Source organism: Phacochoerus africanus, chromosome 2, assembly GCF_016906955.1.
Source record: "Phacochoerus africanus isolate WHEZ1 chromosome 2, ROS_Pafr_v1, whole genome shotgun sequence".
In the NCBI taxonomy this organism is placed as follows: domain Eukaryota; kingdom Metazoa; phylum Chordata; class Mammalia; order Artiodactyla; family Suidae; genus Phacochoerus; species Phacochoerus africanus.
Genome location: NC_062545.1, coordinates 148,098,299 through 148,115,450, shown reverse-complemented (window position 1 = coordinate 148,115,450; position 17,152 = coordinate 148,098,299). Strand labels below are relative to the sequence as shown.

The window sequence follows — 17,152 nt, the reverse complement described above, 5'->3', positions numbered from 1 at the left end:
CGTCAGCAGAGATCTGTCACACTCATCTGAAAGCACCTGGTTGCCTAGGCTTTAGGCAGTGAATAGGTGGTAGGGACATGTGTCCTCCTGCAGTGGTCACTCTGCCCCCAGAGTTGACGCTCCGGGTGTGGGGGACAGGGAGTGACCAGTGAGTGGCTGGAGTCCAGCCCTGTCCCCCAAGAAACGGTGTGTTTGGTGACATGAGTTATCTCTATAGGTGGAGGGAGCTTTCACACTTGGAGGACGTGCACCACCAGCTGTTTGCATGCGCTACCAGGCGGTCTTGTGTGTCACAGCTGCGGTGCTCACTCAGCCAGAGCACGAGTGTGCCACCGAGACCACTACCACCACCGCAGCTGCCCAGGGCCTGGCTGCCTTTGATGTTGGGTGTTTTAAATCATTTCATTGAACACTTGGAACGAGTTTTAACATGCCTCTTCTGGCTCTTGTGTCCTAGAAGGTGTCCTCAGGGCCACTCAGCTACTTCTGGGGCTTCACTGTCTGCCCCCCGACACACATACACACTCTGGTCAGGCTCCTCTGCTGACCCCTGTCTGGTGTCCATGACTCCTGGCCACCCACTTGCAGTGGCCCCCAAACCTGCCAAACACCTGCTGGTGACTCTAGAAAGCTACATTTAGTCCTTCCTTCACCTCAGAGACCCAAACTTCAGTTTTTAAAAATGTTTCTATTACAGCTTTTGGACTTTTTAAGTGTTGGGTATGATCAAGGTTGTTCATACAATGTATGCTCCCAAACGTTTTAACAGGACAGCCCCATCATGATGGGTGTGATGAATTTAAGATCAGTAAAAAATTAACTGGGTCTCAGGTCGTTTACTTTCCATTTTTAGTTATTATTACTGAGAAATTTAATGATGAGCAGAATTTAAGGGATCCAGAACTTCCTTAAGAGAGTAGACATATTTGCATGCTTATCATGTGTGAGCAGACCAGTATTACTGATTTTGCATGTCCCCTGAAGATGGCTGAGGTCACAATCTTCAGCTTTGCACTGTGTTAGTGAAGCTGCATCTAAAACTGTCCATGGGCTAGACCATTGCTGGGGCTGTGGTTTGCTTCCATCACTGCTTCTTAAAGATGCTGTCAGTGGGTCCCTGGAGACTGCTGAGGCGGTGGGTCACTCACTGGGGGCGCTGGCTTTGTCAGTTAATGAGGCCCAAGGCTCCTGGTCCTCAGGCAGCTGAGGCGCCAGTTAGCACAGTCACACAGTGACCACAGGCCGGTGGTTCCCTGGTGGCTCTGGGTGGTTGCTGTGCTCGTCCCAGGTAGCACTGTAGGTGATTACATGGCTGCCACAGCAGAGAAGGCCAAGTCCCCCTCACAGAAGGTGGGAAAGGAAAGCATTTGTGGGAAGCGAGTGTCCTTGGCTGTATGTTGACCCCATCCATGGCCGCAGGCTGGCCTCTAGGCTCTTGGGGCCCTGTCCTAACCAGCTGTCCTCTGCAGGGCATATTTCACTTCCAGCTGGGCCGGGGTGAACCGATGCTGCACACCCGCCTGCGCCCTCACTGCAAGGAGTTCCTGGAGAAAATCGCCCAGCTGTACGAGCTGCATGTCTTTACTTTTGGCAGCCGACTGTACGCACACACGATCGCAGGTGGGTACCCTGTGGAGACACGATCACAAGTGAGCACCTGCTCAGAGGGCTTGCTTGCTCCTGGTTTCCAGTGGTGTTTGCGTGAAGGTGAAGGAAAGCCTGTCTGGATGCAGTTTCATCTTCCAGCTGGCGGTTAGGGGCGGCTGGGCACGGTAGATGAACGTGCTGCAGCTCATGTCTGCTGAGGGGAAATCCCCACTCTGCTGGGCCCACGGGACAAGCTGCTGCCCCTCCCATTAGCTGCACACTGCAGGCCGGTTTGGAAGTTGGTCAGTACCACAGATAGACGGGAAAGTAGAAACTTTCTTTATAAGTGTCCTTTAGAAAACCATTCATTGGTTTGAAAATAGCTAGGATCACGTTGCTGGTGTTTGTCTGCGGGAAGCACTTGCAGCACAGATGGAGCTCTCTTACCTGGAGGGGAACAGCGCGCTGCGTCAGCCTGGGCCTGCTGTCCTGGGCTGGGCTTTGTGGTTCTGGGCTGGCCATGCTCATGCTTGTGCACAGGACTCACTGGCCTCCCCTCTGGCTGGGGAGGGACTGTAGGACACCTGCTTCACCCTGCACAGGCACAGCTGGGCTCCCGCCCGCCAGGACCCAGCTGTGGACACTGGTACCTGCACTCTGACGTAGTCACAGCTCCTTAGGGTTAGTTACTACAAGGTTCCATACTTTTAAATTCAATTATTTTGGCAGATCAGCCTCAGTCTTTTGTTGACGGGGAAATAGATTTTGAATCCCTCTTGAAGGTTTAGTGCCTTTGTAGGAAATGTTCATCACAAACATGGAAGCGGCGTGTTAAAGGTAATCCACTTTATCAGTAAAACCCAGCCTGTTTGCCTGCAATTAATGGCTGCTCTGCGGCCACCCGGGAGACAGGCTTTGGAGACTGGCCAGCTCCTTTGTAGAACTCACACTGCAGTGCCCAGCGTGGGAATAGTGTGTGGAGCCCTTCAGGTGCCCTTCTCCAGTGGTCAGTTGGCAGGACTCAGGTCCCTGGGGAGGTGTCCCCGTGGGTTAAGAAGTCCCGTGGGTTAAGCTGTATCTTGAGGTTCTCGGGAGCAGGCTGGCCGAGGCTCTGCTGTGTGCTGCAGAATTCCCACATCCAGCAAGTCCAGACAGGGGCATCCCTTGGAAACTGCAGTCACTGTCCCTTGAAAAGTGGGTGCAGAAGCCCTCGGGGGTATCATCTTAGCCAGCAGGGCACTGAGACCAATGAGGCTTCGCTCACCAGGACCAAGAGCAAGTTTAGGGCCCGTAGGATGGCTGCCCCATGGCCTGAGGCCTCTGAGAGCCCGTGGCTTTGAGCCCAGTATCCACACACAGTCGTGGCATTTGTTGCTGGAAGGAGCCAACTGATCATCTGTGTCAGTCTGATCATTGGCAGGTGCCAGTAGAGGCCAGGTGTTCATTCCAGCACCTAACAGTGGTTCCTAACGATGACGGCTTCCATAACTTCTTCTTTCACCTTCTAATTATAAAAATTTACTGTTTTCACAGAATATGTATTTTCAGTATAATTAAGGGAGAAACATTTTCATTGGGGTTGAACTGATAAAAGCTTCACATGCTTTTGTTTAATGTAAAGACTGATAACCCTACTAATTAGTTTTAAGTTTAGCCACTGAGAGATTTTAGGGTTTCTATAGAAATTATGTTCTTTGTATGGTTTTAAAAAAAATAGTATATTGTTTCTTCTACGGATGAGTGTTTTCTGTTGATGAGATTGTAACAACTTGGCGATGGGGAGGCTCTGAGCTCCAGGGGTGGCGATGCCTCCTCATTGCAGAGGGTCCTCAGGAAGGCCACCTGGGCCCAAGGGTAAGGCATGCGGCACTGCGTAGAAGTGTGCAGGCTTATCAAACTGTGTACTGTGGGATGTCTGCATTAGTCTGGAGCAGAACATGATGGGATGGTGCATAGATTGTGGTTTCAGAGGTCCTGTCACAGGCAAGGCGAGCTCCAGGAGGGCGCAGTGCTGGATGGAAGCCAGTGGGAAGGGGACGGGGACTCTGGTGGGAGAGGGCTCACGTGACATTATGAAGCTGCTGCCCTGTGTGTGAGCAGCCTCCAGAAAACACAGGTTATACTGTTGGGGTGAGCTGAAAGTGGTGCCCAGACACTCTGCCCTCCCCTCCCCTCCGCTTTACGAGTGACGAAGACCCAGGGTGCCCACCCAAGGTGCAGACCCCAGCGCGGGCCCCTCTCTGATGGTGGGTGGACATGGTGAGGGCGCTGAGCTGCCGAGGGAACCTGAGCCTTGTTCCTCCCCCTCTCTCCTCGCAGATTGCTGGTTCCTGGGTGGGCAGTCTCACCCAGGGTCAAGAGTCAGTGTCCTCACCCAAGAGGAAGCACTCTGCCCTGGACAGTGTCACAGCTTTGCTGCACATGGGGCCAGATGCCAGTGCGTCTTAGACATCTGACCTTATCCTCTTTCCTTTTCACAGGCTTTTTAGATCCTGAGAAGAAGCTCTTTTCTCATAGAATTTTATCGAGGGATGAATGTATTGACCCCTTTTCCAAAACAGGGAACCTCAGGTATGTCCCTGGCTGTGCAGGCTGCGCTGAGCCTCAGGCCTGCGGGTCTGGACTCCCATGACCGGCCCCCTTCCCCTGCCTCTCCCTGAGCATCCAGACCTTGGTGGCTCCTGCGGGACTCCGACTGGAGCCCAGGACAGCAAGGATGTGGGGGAGGGGCTGTGAACTGGAATGGGACGGGTGGAGCAGCCGACTGGGCAGAGGAGCCCCCAGAGCCTCCACAGGGGGCGGGGCGAGCATTTTTGCTGAGTCAGGAGTTGATAGAGGATTTTGGCCTTGGTGTCAGCATCTCAGGGGTTATACTTTTGTGGGACCTTGCGTGCCGTTATATCTGCAGTAAGTTATAAACTCCTAAGTCATGATACGATCTGCTCCTGCACTGCCTGTTCCCACTTCTCTCTATCTGCCTGTGCTATCCCATCCTGTGCTTTCCAGCAGGGTGCTCCCTCTTGTTGGGAGGCTGTATTATGTTCTTGGGAATTTCTTGCTCACTCTGTATAAGAAATTTCCCCATTTCTACCCAAAAAGGTAGGCTCCCCTCATTGTGACCCTAAATCAGATATAACTTTTCTCATGAGTGTTGATTCCTAACAAGACTTGGATGGCAGCAGCTGTGGCCTCAGTGGCCTTTTGGCCACCCTCAGCTTCTATCTCATGTTTTAGATGTAGGGTGTCCACGAGACTGAGAGCTATGCACACCTGCAGGGAAAATAGGACCCTGCAAGGACTTGTTGCAGAAACAGGCCCCTCCTGTTTCCGAGAGCAGATTGGCAAGGGTGAGAAGTGGAGAGGCAGTGTGACAACTTGTTCAGGGGGAAAGCCACCCCGGATGAGCGTGGTGAGGTTGTGGGCACTGGGCTGGTGCAGATGGGGCAGGCAGCTGTGAAATCATTGTAGCTGCCTCTTAGGGGGTCACCTTTGGGAAACAGACTCATACAAAGTGATAGTAGTTTTGGACCCATGAACACTTAGTTGTAGCCTCTTTCAGCAGTTTGAGACCCCGAAGGACAGCGGGCGTTTCTCCCAGGTTTGATTCTAGATTCAGGGAGCCAGGCAAGAAGCACCCATCCTTCTGCATTTTGAATCTTCATACCTGCCTGTCGGAACCTCAGGATTGTAGGCAGAAATCAACCTGAAAGACCACGGAGCTCACCTGCATCTGTTAGGTGGCTTTTTGGACCCTCATTAGCGTTTCTGCTCACCCCATACCTCCTAATAGCTTTTGGAAATAATAGACCGATTTTGGACTTGACTCAGGTACGAAATGGTGGTTTATTTCAGACAGCTAAGATCTGAGTAAGGTCTTGCCTTTGTGCCTGTAACTGAATGTTCTCAGCTGTGTGCTTGTAAATAAAGTTGTTGGGACATAGCCAGGCCCACTGGGTGTAGCCAGCTTCTCTGGACGAGGGCTCTCTGTGGCCCCTAAACACGAAAATCCTCAATCTCTGGCCATTTTTTCTTTCTCTCTCCCTCCCTCCCTCCCTTCCCCCCTCCCTCCTTTCCTTCCTTCCTTCCTTCCTTTTGGCTGCCCCATGGAGTTCCCAGGCCAGGGTTTCCTCCTTTCCTTCCTTCCTTTTGGCTGCCCCATGGAGTTCCCAGGCCAGGGATCAGATCCGAGCTGCAGTTGCAACCTGTGCCACAGCTGTGGCAACACTAGATCCTTTAACCCACTGTGCCTGGCCCAGGATCGAACCTATATCCCGCTGCTGCAGAGACACCGCCAAACCCAACAGAAACTCCACTCACTGGCCCTTTAAAGAAAGTGTACTGATTCCTGCTCTTTGAGGGGTGTCACACGGTGGAAAGAAGCGTAACTGTCTCAGTGTTACTTCTGGAAACAGAGTTTGTGTGGGAGCTAAACAAAAGCCCTTCAGTGCAGCCTGCACCTCTGTCTGCTTAACCTGCTATCTACTGATTACAGATAAAAGATGATCTTGACTTCTGATTGATGATGATTTTTTGTCCATTGTACTAGTAGTTCTGATAATGCTTTTACTTCCAGAAATCTGTTCCCTTGTGGAGACTCAATGGTTTGCATTATCGATGACCGAGAAGATGTCTGGAAGTTTGCCCCCAACCTGATAACTGTGAAGAAATACGTGTATTTCCAGGGCATAGGCGACATCAATGCTCCATCTGGGCCCCGGGAACCTCAAGCGAGAAAGAGAGGTAGGTGGCCTCCCCGGCCAGCAGATAAAACATTGGCTTCTGTCTCTTGTCTCTGTTGTGGCTGCTGTAAATTCAAGATTCATTGTGAAGTTTCGAGCCATGCGCTTGCTGCTGCAGTCGCTGAAGTAGAACTAGAGGTGAAGGCAGGAGGGGTGAGACCTAAGGGCAGCCTCGGGACAGAGCTAGACCTCCTGGCTTGAGCAGCCACCCAGAGCCTAGGGACTAAAAAGGTCCCGCACATATGCCATTGTGCCTAGATGATCCCAGCCCAGGGACTAAGAGTGTCCTGCATTTGCTGGGCCTGGATAAGGCCTGCAGACTTAAAGTCCTGGCTCTGGTCTCACAGTGGGTATTGCTGCCCTGTGCAGAGTATATATAGTGGCAGTGGCGGCAGCCATGGGAGGTGGTCTGTTTACTTCATCAGGAAGGGTCCTGTTAACTAGTAAGTAAGGGTAATCTTTTCTTGTGTACACATGTGTAGTAAATCCTTTTTCTAAAGGTGCCGATGTCACAGAACAGCCTGCATCCGTCAAGGACCCTGAGGAAGGCAGGCAGGCATCTGGGGTCGAGCAGAGCAATGGCCTCGGAAAGTCGGCGAGGGAGCTCAACGGGGGCACTGCCCCACGGGGGGCCTGGCCCTGGTCCGGGCAGGAGGAGGAGAGGGGCTCTCGGCCCACCGGCCGGGGGTCCTCAGCATGTGCCCAGCAGCGGGGGCGGACACTGCCGGAGAAGAGGCCCGGGCGGGGTCCAGCAGGCCCTGACCTAGACCTGGATGTGCAGGGTGACAGCGGGAGCAGCAGCAGCGATTCTGAGGGCCAGCCCTCCCCCGGCGCCTCTGATGGGGAGAGTGGGGATAAGAGGACCCGGAGGAAGCCTCGGGACACTGGCTCAGCCATAGAGAGGCCTTTAGGGGTGAAGCACTGTGGGGAGCCCGTGCCCGGAGTCCAGTTGGACGTGCAGGAGGAGGGCGGACGGGACGGGCTCTGCGGGCTGGGGGGCGGCGGTGCTGACAGGAAGGAGGCAGAGACCGAGTCCCAGAACAGCGAGCAGTCTGGCGTCACAGCAGGCGAGTCCCTGGACCAGAGTGCGGAGGAGGAGGAGGAGGGGGAGGAGGAAGACGCTGATGACGACGACCACCTTGTCCACCTGGAGGAGATCCTTGCCCGTGTGCACTCCGACTACTACGCCAAGTACGACCGCTTCCTCCGCGGTGAAACCCAGGAGGCCCCTGACATCCGGAAGATTGTCCCAGAGCTCCGGAGCAGGGTGCTGGCAGACGTGGCCATCATCTTCAGTGGGCTGCACCCTACAAACTTCCCGATTGAGAAGACGCGGGAACACTACCACGCCACAGCACTCGGAGCCAGGATCCTCACCCAACTCGTGCTGGACCCTGACGACCCCGACAGACCCACCCACCTGATTGCCGCACGGGCAGGTGAGTCCACCCCGCCGCGAGCTGTTGCGCGGCTGTACAGGCTTCCTCCGTGGGCCGCATGCTTGGGGTGGAGGTGGGGCTGCAGTTTGTGCCAGAGCAGTGTGGGCAGTCACATAGCCACTGGGACACAGCCTCTGGCTTAGAGAAGTGAGCTCGGAGGCCGCCTAGGACCTTACCACCCCCTGGACTGACAGAAAGAGACTGAAGCATGGTGAGGGGGTGTCTCATGGCCTCAGGCTGCTTCCAGCCCAGGGGACACCCTCAGGGATGGGCAGATCCTGAAGGGATGCTTACACCTGGTTGCTTTTAAAAAAATAAAGGGAATGAGAAAAAGAGAATCTTATCATTTCCTTCAATGAAGCAGTTTAACATTTCCAAAGACTGCCTCTGCCCCCGCGCCTGCACGGAGAAGCTTGTCCCCCAGGCCTATGGTGGGCCTGTGATGTGTGTGCCCAGACAAGCCTTTCTGTTGGGGGTGGAGGAGGCTGTCTGTGGTCAAAGACTGACCAGCCGACCCTAACTGGGAGGGAAGGGTGCCTCTTCCCCCCCACCCCATCTCCCACCCTCTCCCCTGCCCCATCCTGAAGTCACTGCTCGCAGGCATATGCTTGGGACAGTCATGGCAACTGGGCTGGCCTCTACTCTCATGGTCATGGTCCAGCACGGTCCTCTCTGAGGTTGTGCTGGGCAGGCAGGGGTCCTCTGACCGGCATGGACACTTTTCTGAGACCTGGCCTTGTGCACATGGGACACCAAGCCCCATCTGCCCTCCCTGGACTCCGCCCCACGCGGAGGATCTTGTGGGTTTCTGAGCAGGTGGCAGTGAATCAGGGGTATGGCGCACGGAAGTGGGGGTCTCCACGCAGCTGGCCGAGGGTGCAGAGGAGGCAAGGGTGTGGCTGGGGCTTTTAGACAGGACAGGTGGGAGGGGTTGGGAAACATCCTTTAGAAGAGGGTAGGGCCACAGCTTGTCTGTGGGGTGTATCTGTGCCAAGTGCCTAGCTTTGCATGGGGAGACCTACTGGGGCCCAGGCTCGGTCTGTTGTCATGGTCTCAGCTCCTCTCCACCACACCCACGCACCCGGCTTTGGGGCCCAAGAGTGGACACTGATGTAGAGAAATGATGCCAGGGGCTGGGCCCTTCACCAGCCCCACAGAATGGTGCCCTGAGGGACACCCTCCAGGACCCCAGCCCGCCTGCTGCTGCGCCCCCAAGCAGCAACGCTAAGCTGAGCAGGTGTTTCATTGCAGGCACAGAGAAGGTGCGTCAGGCCCAGGAGTGTGGACAGCTGCATGTGGTCAACCCTGACTGGCTGTGGAGCTGCCTGGAGCGGTGGGACAAGGTGGAGGAGCAGCTGTTCCCGCTGCGGGACGACCATGGCAGAGGGCAGCGGTGAGCACCACCAGCCTCGTTTCCTGTGATTGCCACTCCCAGGCCTGGTCCCTCAGCCCAACCCACAGTCTGGGGGTGTGGGAAGGTGGCTGGGGCATCCCCATGGGTTCCAGCCCCTCCTCACACCCACTTGTCCCCACAGGGAGGACTGCCTGGCAGCCTTTCCCGACAGGCAGGGCGTGCTTCCCACCACCCTGTGCCACCCAACGCCTGTGCACCCCAGGGCCCCGCCCGGCCCCGAAGTTCGCATCTACGACGCCAGCACGGGCAAGCTCATCCGAAAGGGTGCTGCGGGCCCCGGACCTCCCGGCTCCCTGCCAGTCCACACGGAGCTCTCCTCCTTCAGGTACAGGCACCCTACACACAAGGACATCCTCCTGGGGCTTAGCCGGCAGGTGCCAGGGTAGGTGCATGTGCAACAGGCCTGGGCACACTCCCCGCCCACATGCACGCCAGCCCTGCCTGCGCCTCCTTCCATCCTGTCTTGGGTCCCAGAACTAGTTCAGCCTGGACAGTCACACACTCATCCCGCCTTCAGTCAGGCCCAGGGGTGCGGGCCTTAAGCTGGATGGGCCCCTTCTGCCTCTCCCTTCCTGCTCTGTGGCCCCAGCCCTCCCTGTCCTGCTCCTGACTCACCTCAGGCTGAGGGCCATGGTGGCTGTAGCATTTGGTAAGTAGGAATGTGGAGAGAGAAACCCAGGGTGGTTGGATTGGTGCCACCCTGAGGGCCTTGGCCAGTGGTCTCTGTGCAAGTTCCCTTCCTGCACATCGATTGGTGATTGGGGGTGGAGGGCCTCACAGACCATTTTTTGAACAATTAGGATGCAGATTTAGATGAGTTTGAAACTTCATTTTCTTTTTGAAGAGTGGCCAGGGCTTTGAAGCGCCTTGATGAGTCTTGCTACTGGGCCCCACCTTTCTGGAGCCCAGCCCTTCCTGAGAGCTGCCGCACACAGTAGCCGTCCCATGTGGCAGTGGGTTCCTTCTGCCCTGGCTCCTGGCAGACCTGCACTGATTGGTGTGGCTCCCCTAGAGTACCCCACGGGTGGGCAATGACACTGCAGGGTTGACATGAGCGAGTGGACACAGACAAGGAGCCTCTCCCGAAGGTCACGGGGTGTCCATTGATCCTGCTGCTGGGCTCCAAATGTGAACAGACAGATGCCCTGGTTCAGGCCAGTTTGAGTTGAGCTATTGGTGATATATTTTATTTGTAACTAAAAGCACCATTGCTGATAAAGCGTTCATTTTTTCCCAATAACGTGATACTTATCATTTAAAGAGACACGTTATGGTCTCTGCTGCTGCTTGTTCTCCTGTGGAGTTAGTTTCTAGAAATGAGATTATTGGGTTTAAAGGTCATGTATGTCTTTTTACTGGGGGGTATTGCACCTGTGGCATACGGAAGTTCCCAGGCTATAGGGGTCAAATCCGAGCCGCAACTGCCAGCCTACACCACAGCTCATGGCAACGCCGGATCCTTAACCCACTGAGCGAGGCCAGGGAGCGAACCCGTATTCTCATGGATGCTAGTCGGGTTCGTTAACCACTAAGCCATAACAGGAACTCCAGATCATGTATGTTTTTAACTTTAATAAACAAGGTCAGTTATTTTGCCAAAAATGTGTTGCGCTTCAGGGTCCCACGCAGGAGGACCCAGCTGCTCCTCCCTTCCTTCCAGCACAGGTCTGTCTCCCAGGCGTACGTCCACCCTGTCCATCTTTGGCTGCCAGCGAGGGTGGCCGCCTCTCATATGTTGGTCAGCCTTTCAGATTTCACTTAGCTTTTCATTTAGCTTTTTATATCCTTAATTGACTGTTTTTTCCTTCCGGGGCTTTTGAAATTTCACCTCTGTCCCTTTTGGGAAATATTTAGTGTAAGGTAGGAAAGTGTTCTGATGACGACATGCCCTCATGGCTGCAGGAGGAGGTGCCTGTGCCAGAAGCCTGTGCCCGGGCTCTTACTGAGCCACGCTGGAGGCGGCAGCCTTTTTTGAAAATGTGGATTGCTGGGCTTTGTCTTTAGCGCAAACGTTTACGGTGTAAACACGTGCGGCTGCTGTATTCACTGTCAGATCCTTTCTCAACATAGAGTAGGTGTTTGGGGGCTTTCTCTGTTTCCCAAATACCAGCTAAATGGACTGCTGGTCGAGTGATGGTCCAGCTGAAGCACCTGGTGGGCCCCACCATCAGGACAGAAACGTTGCCATATTTTAGAATAACTCGTCCACCTTGTCCTGGTTTGCAGCTCTATATTTGCATCCCAAAGAGTCTCGGGGCGGCTTGTTTTCTCCACCCAGCCTGGTCGCCTGTCCTTAGACTCCTGGCTTGGGCAGACCTGCGGCTGTTCAGCGTGTTCCGTTTGTCACCACCAGGTGTGTGCTCATCGTGCCTTCCTTCTTCTCTGACCCGTTCTTTAAAGTGTTGAGATCACCCTCATTTCTGAGCTTCCTCCGTATGAAAGTAAACCCAGTGGTGTGCAGGACATACCTCCCAGGGGACCCACCTGCCCGCAGGGGCCTTTGTAGATGTGGCACAGGCCCATGGTCTTTCTTCTCCTGTCTGTGTTCAGGTGGGTGGACGGTACAGCACACAGCACCCTGCAGCATTTACTGGAGACGCGCTCAGTTCCTCTTAATGGGCTCTGGGCACCTCCCCCAAGGGAGAGTGCCAGCCTTGAGGTCAGAACCTGTGTCCAGGGGTTCTGGTCCTGGTGTGATAGTGCTGCTTTGATTGGGTTAACCCTCCTGCTGAGGACAGGACAGCCAGAAACTGCACAGAAGCTGGAACAAGATTGGGGTTGGAGGCCACTGGAGCAGGTCCTGGAAGGGAGGCTGGGCAGGAGGAGCCCAGGGCCCCCAGAGCCTTCAGAGCGCAGCGGCTGCCACATTGAAAAAGCAAAAGGGCAGCAGAGCAGATGAAAAGGCAGAGCTTCTCGACAGAGAATCACAGCCTTTGAAAACAGCCATGGGGACATGCCAGACTGAAAGTGACAAAACCTAAACTTAACTAGAAAATACTCAAGCCAGCTGTGGAAGGGAGGGCTGGGAAAGGGGAGACATGGGACGAGCGGGACCCCAGGGTGGGGACTAGTCAGCTCGGAAGTTCCCAGCCAACTAGGAGCAAGTGCGCAGATCCCAGGGTTCAGGGACCACAGGCTAGACAGTGGAGAGAAGCAGAGCAGTCAGGTCTAGTGAAACTCCTCACAAACCAGAGCCTTACGTATGTTGTGTGACAGTCTATGCCCCACGTGCTCTCAGTTAATGCTGATGTCTGAGATTAACATTAGTTAATGTTGGTACATTAATAATGCATTATACTATCAAGTGACATTGTAGTTATGTATTCGTTACATAATGTATATAATTACATAATGGGTTGGTTTTTACCTCTTAAGTTTTAAGGTAATTTAAATTTTAATTTAAATTTCTATGTAACGAAAAAAGTTAAAGCAACTTGGTTTTTTAATTGCTACGAGAACGTTAAGGCTGATGGCATCAATGTGTCATAAGGTCACCTCTGTAAGAAAAGCTGGGCGTTTGGTACAAATCCAGCTGTGCACACACAGGAGGGATTGGAAAGAGGGTCGGGTCTTCTGGGGGCATCATGAGGCTACCATGGAACGTCGTTTGGAAAGAGGGTTCCCTGGGCCAGCAGGCCACTTGAACACCCTGGGATGGCCTCTTGCAAACCTCCAGGCCACTCTGTGCAGGCGACCCCGAGGACAGGGGAGCGGGAGCACCTGCTGAGTGAGTCCCATGCAATGGCCGCAGTTCCGCCAGACCTGGAGGCTCTGGAGAGTTGGTCGTTTCAAGCAGAAGGTGTGGCTGTGTTGGATGGGACCTTGAGGGCCATGGGTCCTGCCTGGTGGGGGTAGATGTGAGAGAGGGAAGGGCCTGTGATGAGGCTATGTTTCCCACTGGGGTGACGGGGACGGCATGGCCACAAAAGTGAGAGCATTTCCGACTTCATGACAAGGTTCTGTCATAGCCCTAACCTCTCACTGTTGGTGTGATTCTTCCTTTGACTCACTTCCAGCCATTTGCAGCGCTGACCAACCTCCCTAGCCTCCTAGCAGTGGTCACTGCTGAGATTGGCTGAAATGATCATCACTTGGAGCAAAACGACACCGTGGCTCGCATTTCACTGAGGTCTTACTGGTTGTGTGGCTCCCATTTCCGTTTGACAGATGTCGTAATTTGGGAGTTCCTGCTATGGCACAGTGGGTTAAGAATCCAACCGCAGCAGCTTGAATCACTGCATAGGGTAGGTTTAATCCCCAGCCCAGTGCAGTGGGTTAAAGGATCCAGTGTTGCTGCATCTGCAGGATAGGTTGCAGCTGCGGCTCGGATTCGTTCCTTGGCTGGGAAACTTCCATGTGCCACAGGTGAAGCCATAAAGAAAATAATAAAAAATTAAATTAAAAAGATAGATTTAATAATTTGAACTAAAAGCATGCTGACAGGGAGGACCTGCGCATTAAAATGACAGAGAAATGCAGTTTTACAGGGATGTGTCGTTGTAAGCAAAGTACCGTACTGCCATTTACCAGCCATTCGTGGTTTTTAGAATCTGCTCTCATACGGTTGAAAATAAAATCACAAACATTGGACTTATTTTTCTTAAATGTGAAGAATAAAGGCATATGGTCTGAAACTGTTTGGAATATTTAAAAATTAGGTACATTTTGGTTTTTCATTGGTCCAACCTTCCTGGAAGTCAGTGGCAGTGGGCTAGGGGTGAGGAGATGTAATTCGGTGCTGTCTGAAAGCAGACTCGCTGATGGGGAGGTGAACTTAGAGAAGGTTGATAATCAAGCAACACGTAACCACGTTTGTTCCAAAAGGTATGGAATTTACGTGAAAAGTAGCCTTGGTAATGTTTGGCCCTGGCTGTCTTTTCTGTGGAAAACATACTGGGCTTGTAGTTTATGCTAGAGTTGACTTTATAGGAAATTTTCTTCTTTAGTGAACTTGGAAGTGTGCTTTACAACAAAGCATTCATTTTTTTCTCTTATGGTCAGACCGTTTGGATGCACGGGAGGGTGTGTCTGTGGTGCACTGAGTCACATTAATCCTGTGGGGCTGGTGGGTAGGCAGCTACAGCCGACCAGCCTGGTCCTGCTGAGAACCAGAGGGGCTGACACTCCCTGACTCTGCTTCTCCTTCCTCACGGGCAGGAGCCAAGTGCTCTCCTGACGGGGCCTGGGTGCTAGGAGTTCTATTCTCTTAACTGTCAGGATGTAGACACGGCAGTGGGACTCTGAGGAGAATGTGTGCTGACCACAGACACGCGGGTGTCTCGTTTATCTGACCTCAGGCAGCCACCCAGCACCTGCCTTTGGAGAGTGGGCACCACAGATGCCAGGTGTCTAGTGTGCTGTGTCCTTGAACCCTGAGCCTCCTTCTTGCCCCAGGAGTGGTGTCTCAGCCGTGTTCTGAGCCTGGAACCCCACACAGACCCTATTGTGACAGCATCCCCGGTGCCAACAGGCAGCTCCTTCCTTCCTGGGCACTTGTCAGAACTGAGGCTTGGACGGTTGTGAGTTTCTGTAATTCTTGCTTTGATGTTTGGGTTCTGGACAAAAGTGCCGGCCCGTCAGGGGCCTTGGAGTCTGAGGTCCCTGGAAACTCATGGCCTGTGGTCCACGAGTGCAAGGGTGGCCCTGCACAGGGTTTCGGGGGCACTGCAGGGAGAGTAGCTGGCCCTGCAGTTTGTCGCAGCCAGCCTCAGTTCACAGCCCACTGTGATAGGCTGGGCTCCGAGGGGCACTCCCTGAGCCCAAACCGTGGGTTGCCCTCTGGCTTCCCCTGGCCAATGAGGTTTTACTAGGTCGTCTTCAGCTTTTTGGTGCGTGAGCTCTGGTGGCCAGGAGCTCTGCAGAGCTTCCTCACCTGATTCCCACTCCACATCCGGCTCATACCATGCCCCCTGGCAGGTGTCCCTGACCTGACACCTGGGGCAGAGTGTGTGCAGAGGGGCAGAAAAACTGCTCTAGTGGCCCTGAAACTAAGTAGTAGAGGAGTCACTGTTCTTAAGCCTGGGGCTAGCTTTGCAGCAGAAGCAGCCTTAAAACAGAAGCTTGTTTAATGGTTTAATAAAACCACACACACACAAAACCCTGAATTTTCTTGTCCTCTGTGGACGGACAACTTTACCTGTGGCCAGGGCCATCTGTTTCTTAAAGTTGCCATCACGGACTTTCTTTCAGCCTGGGTGATATAGACACGGTTGTTTCTTGAAATCATACAGCTGGCTTGAACTTTTTTGGGGGATAAGCAGCCCTTCTGGCTGGTTTCTGGGAGCCTGCCCACCATCTGTCTTCACCTTTGCCCTTTGTTCTAAAACGGGTCCAGCCAAGAGGACTCCAAAGGGTGCGGTTTGTTGATGAAAGAAGGTGGGTGTTCGTTCGCTCTTGGGCAGAAGAGGGTGAGCCTGGCCTGCCCGCAGCCTGGCTGGACCGGCAAAGATTTGGTTTCATAAACAAACCCTGATAAAGCCCAAGGAGGTACCATGTTTCCGCAGCTAAAATATCCTGTGTGTGTGTGGTACCTATTCCGATTCAGGAATCTGATTCAGGGCTGGAATGGTACATTCAGACTGACCTTCCTCATGTGGGGCCTATAAAATTCCTTGCAGAGCGGTTCAGCCACACCAGCAGCAGATGTTTGGTGAAGACTCGCCAGATAATCAAGACGGGGAGCAGCCTGGTCCTTCTAGAAGAAAGCGCCAGCCCAGCATGTCCGAGGCCATGCCGCTGTACACGCTGTGTAAGGAGGACTTAGAGAGTATGGACAAAGAGGTGAGCCCCCAGGCCAGCCCCCTGTGTCCTGGCCTCCACGGCCTCTGGCGAAGGGGGCGGACGGCGCTGCAGCACGAGAGTTGGGTTTCTGATCCTCCACACTCTCCCGGCCCTGGGCACCTGGCAGTGTCTGGGAGCTGTTGTGATAGGGGAGCTCCTGCCATCGAGTGGGTGGGGCCGGGAGGGCCCAGGACAGTCCCCACACTTCATCTGGCTGAGGCCAAAAGGTCATCACCACCTCCCCAGACATGCCCATGGTTCAGGCAGCACAGGGGTGGGGGTCCGGGGTTTCTTTTAAGTGCTCGGTCTGGGGAATAATGATAATAGGACCCAGAACCCTTTTTGAATTGACGATGAAACAGGCTTCTCCTTGGGACCAAAACAAAACTAAAGTACAGGTAATTATGCAAGTCAGCCACCTGCCTTGGGTCCACAAGAGAACCTGCGGGAACTCCCCCTGGCCTGCCCTTTGGGCCCTGTATCCTGTGCCTCCCCAGGCCCCAAGTGCCCCTTTTCAGTCATGGGTCACCTGCTGGAGGTGGCTTTACGGCATCATTCGTGGGCTAATTGTTCTTCACAAGGCTTGTCAGGGAAACAACCCCTCGTCCCCAGGGTTCCTGGTCAGGACAGACGCTCCCCGCCTCCGCCCGTTGGATCACCATCCCAGGGGTCCTGTCATCTCAGATAACTGGGGGCGCTGGGTGAACACAGGGCCAGGGCATCTCAGCTCATTTGCAGCAGTAGCAGGAAGCGTTCGTGGTCCTAGTCAGTACAGTCCTTCCAGCAGCTCAGACCCACATCTTCAGACAGCAGTTTATCCCGGGACACTGCAGCTTGTTTGTGGGTGTGCCGAGTGCCTCTCTCTGCCATTTTCTGCCTTTTTGAAGGTGTAGCCAGTATACATGCTGGGTTTTTCTTCATAAAATGTTTTCTCCCTAAAAGACGTCTCTATTCCCTAGCCTGTCCCCTCGATCTAGGATGTCCTTTAGTCTGCATGAAGGAAGCGTCCTGCTTGGGGTGGGGGTTGGGCAGTGCACCTGGACATTCACTTCCCTTCTGCCCCGGCCCCCAGTCCTCCCAGTGACCACAGGTGGGTCCCTACAGACAGTACAGTTTGTCAGCAATGGCACCTGTGTTTGTATCAAAGGAAATTAAAGTGTTAAGTACACCTTCTGTCACTCTGAAACCCAACT

General features: G+C 53.9%; 1 protein-coding gene across 4 annotated transcripts in view; it reads left to right on the top strand.

The window, feature by feature from the left end:
• The window catches only part of CTDP1 (CTD phosphatase subunit 1), a 41,935-nt gene that overhangs the window by 11,509 nt on the left and 13,274 nt on the right, over nucleotides 1–17,152 (top strand). For 2 of the 4 annotated variants that reach the window (XM_047766903.1, XM_047766902.1), the window contains exons 5-11: nucleotides 1,470–1,620; nucleotides 4,068–4,158; nucleotides 6,161–6,327; nucleotides 6,827–7,765; nucleotides 9,017–9,158; nucleotides 9,301–9,504; nucleotides 15,797–15,959. In XM_047766903.1, the coding sequence (XP_047622859.1) occupies nucleotides 1,470–1,620; nucleotides 4,068–4,158; nucleotides 6,161–6,327; nucleotides 6,827–7,765; nucleotides 9,017–9,158; nucleotides 9,301–9,504; nucleotides 15,797–15,959 (1,857 nt within the window). The remainder of the gene's footprint in view (nucleotides 1–1,469; nucleotides 1,621–4,067; nucleotides 4,159–6,160; nucleotides 6,328–6,826; nucleotides 7,766–9,016; nucleotides 9,159–9,300; nucleotides 9,505–15,796; nucleotides 15,960–17,152) is intronic. The other 2 variants (XM_047766904.1, XM_047766905.1) reach the window with 1 other exon arrangement.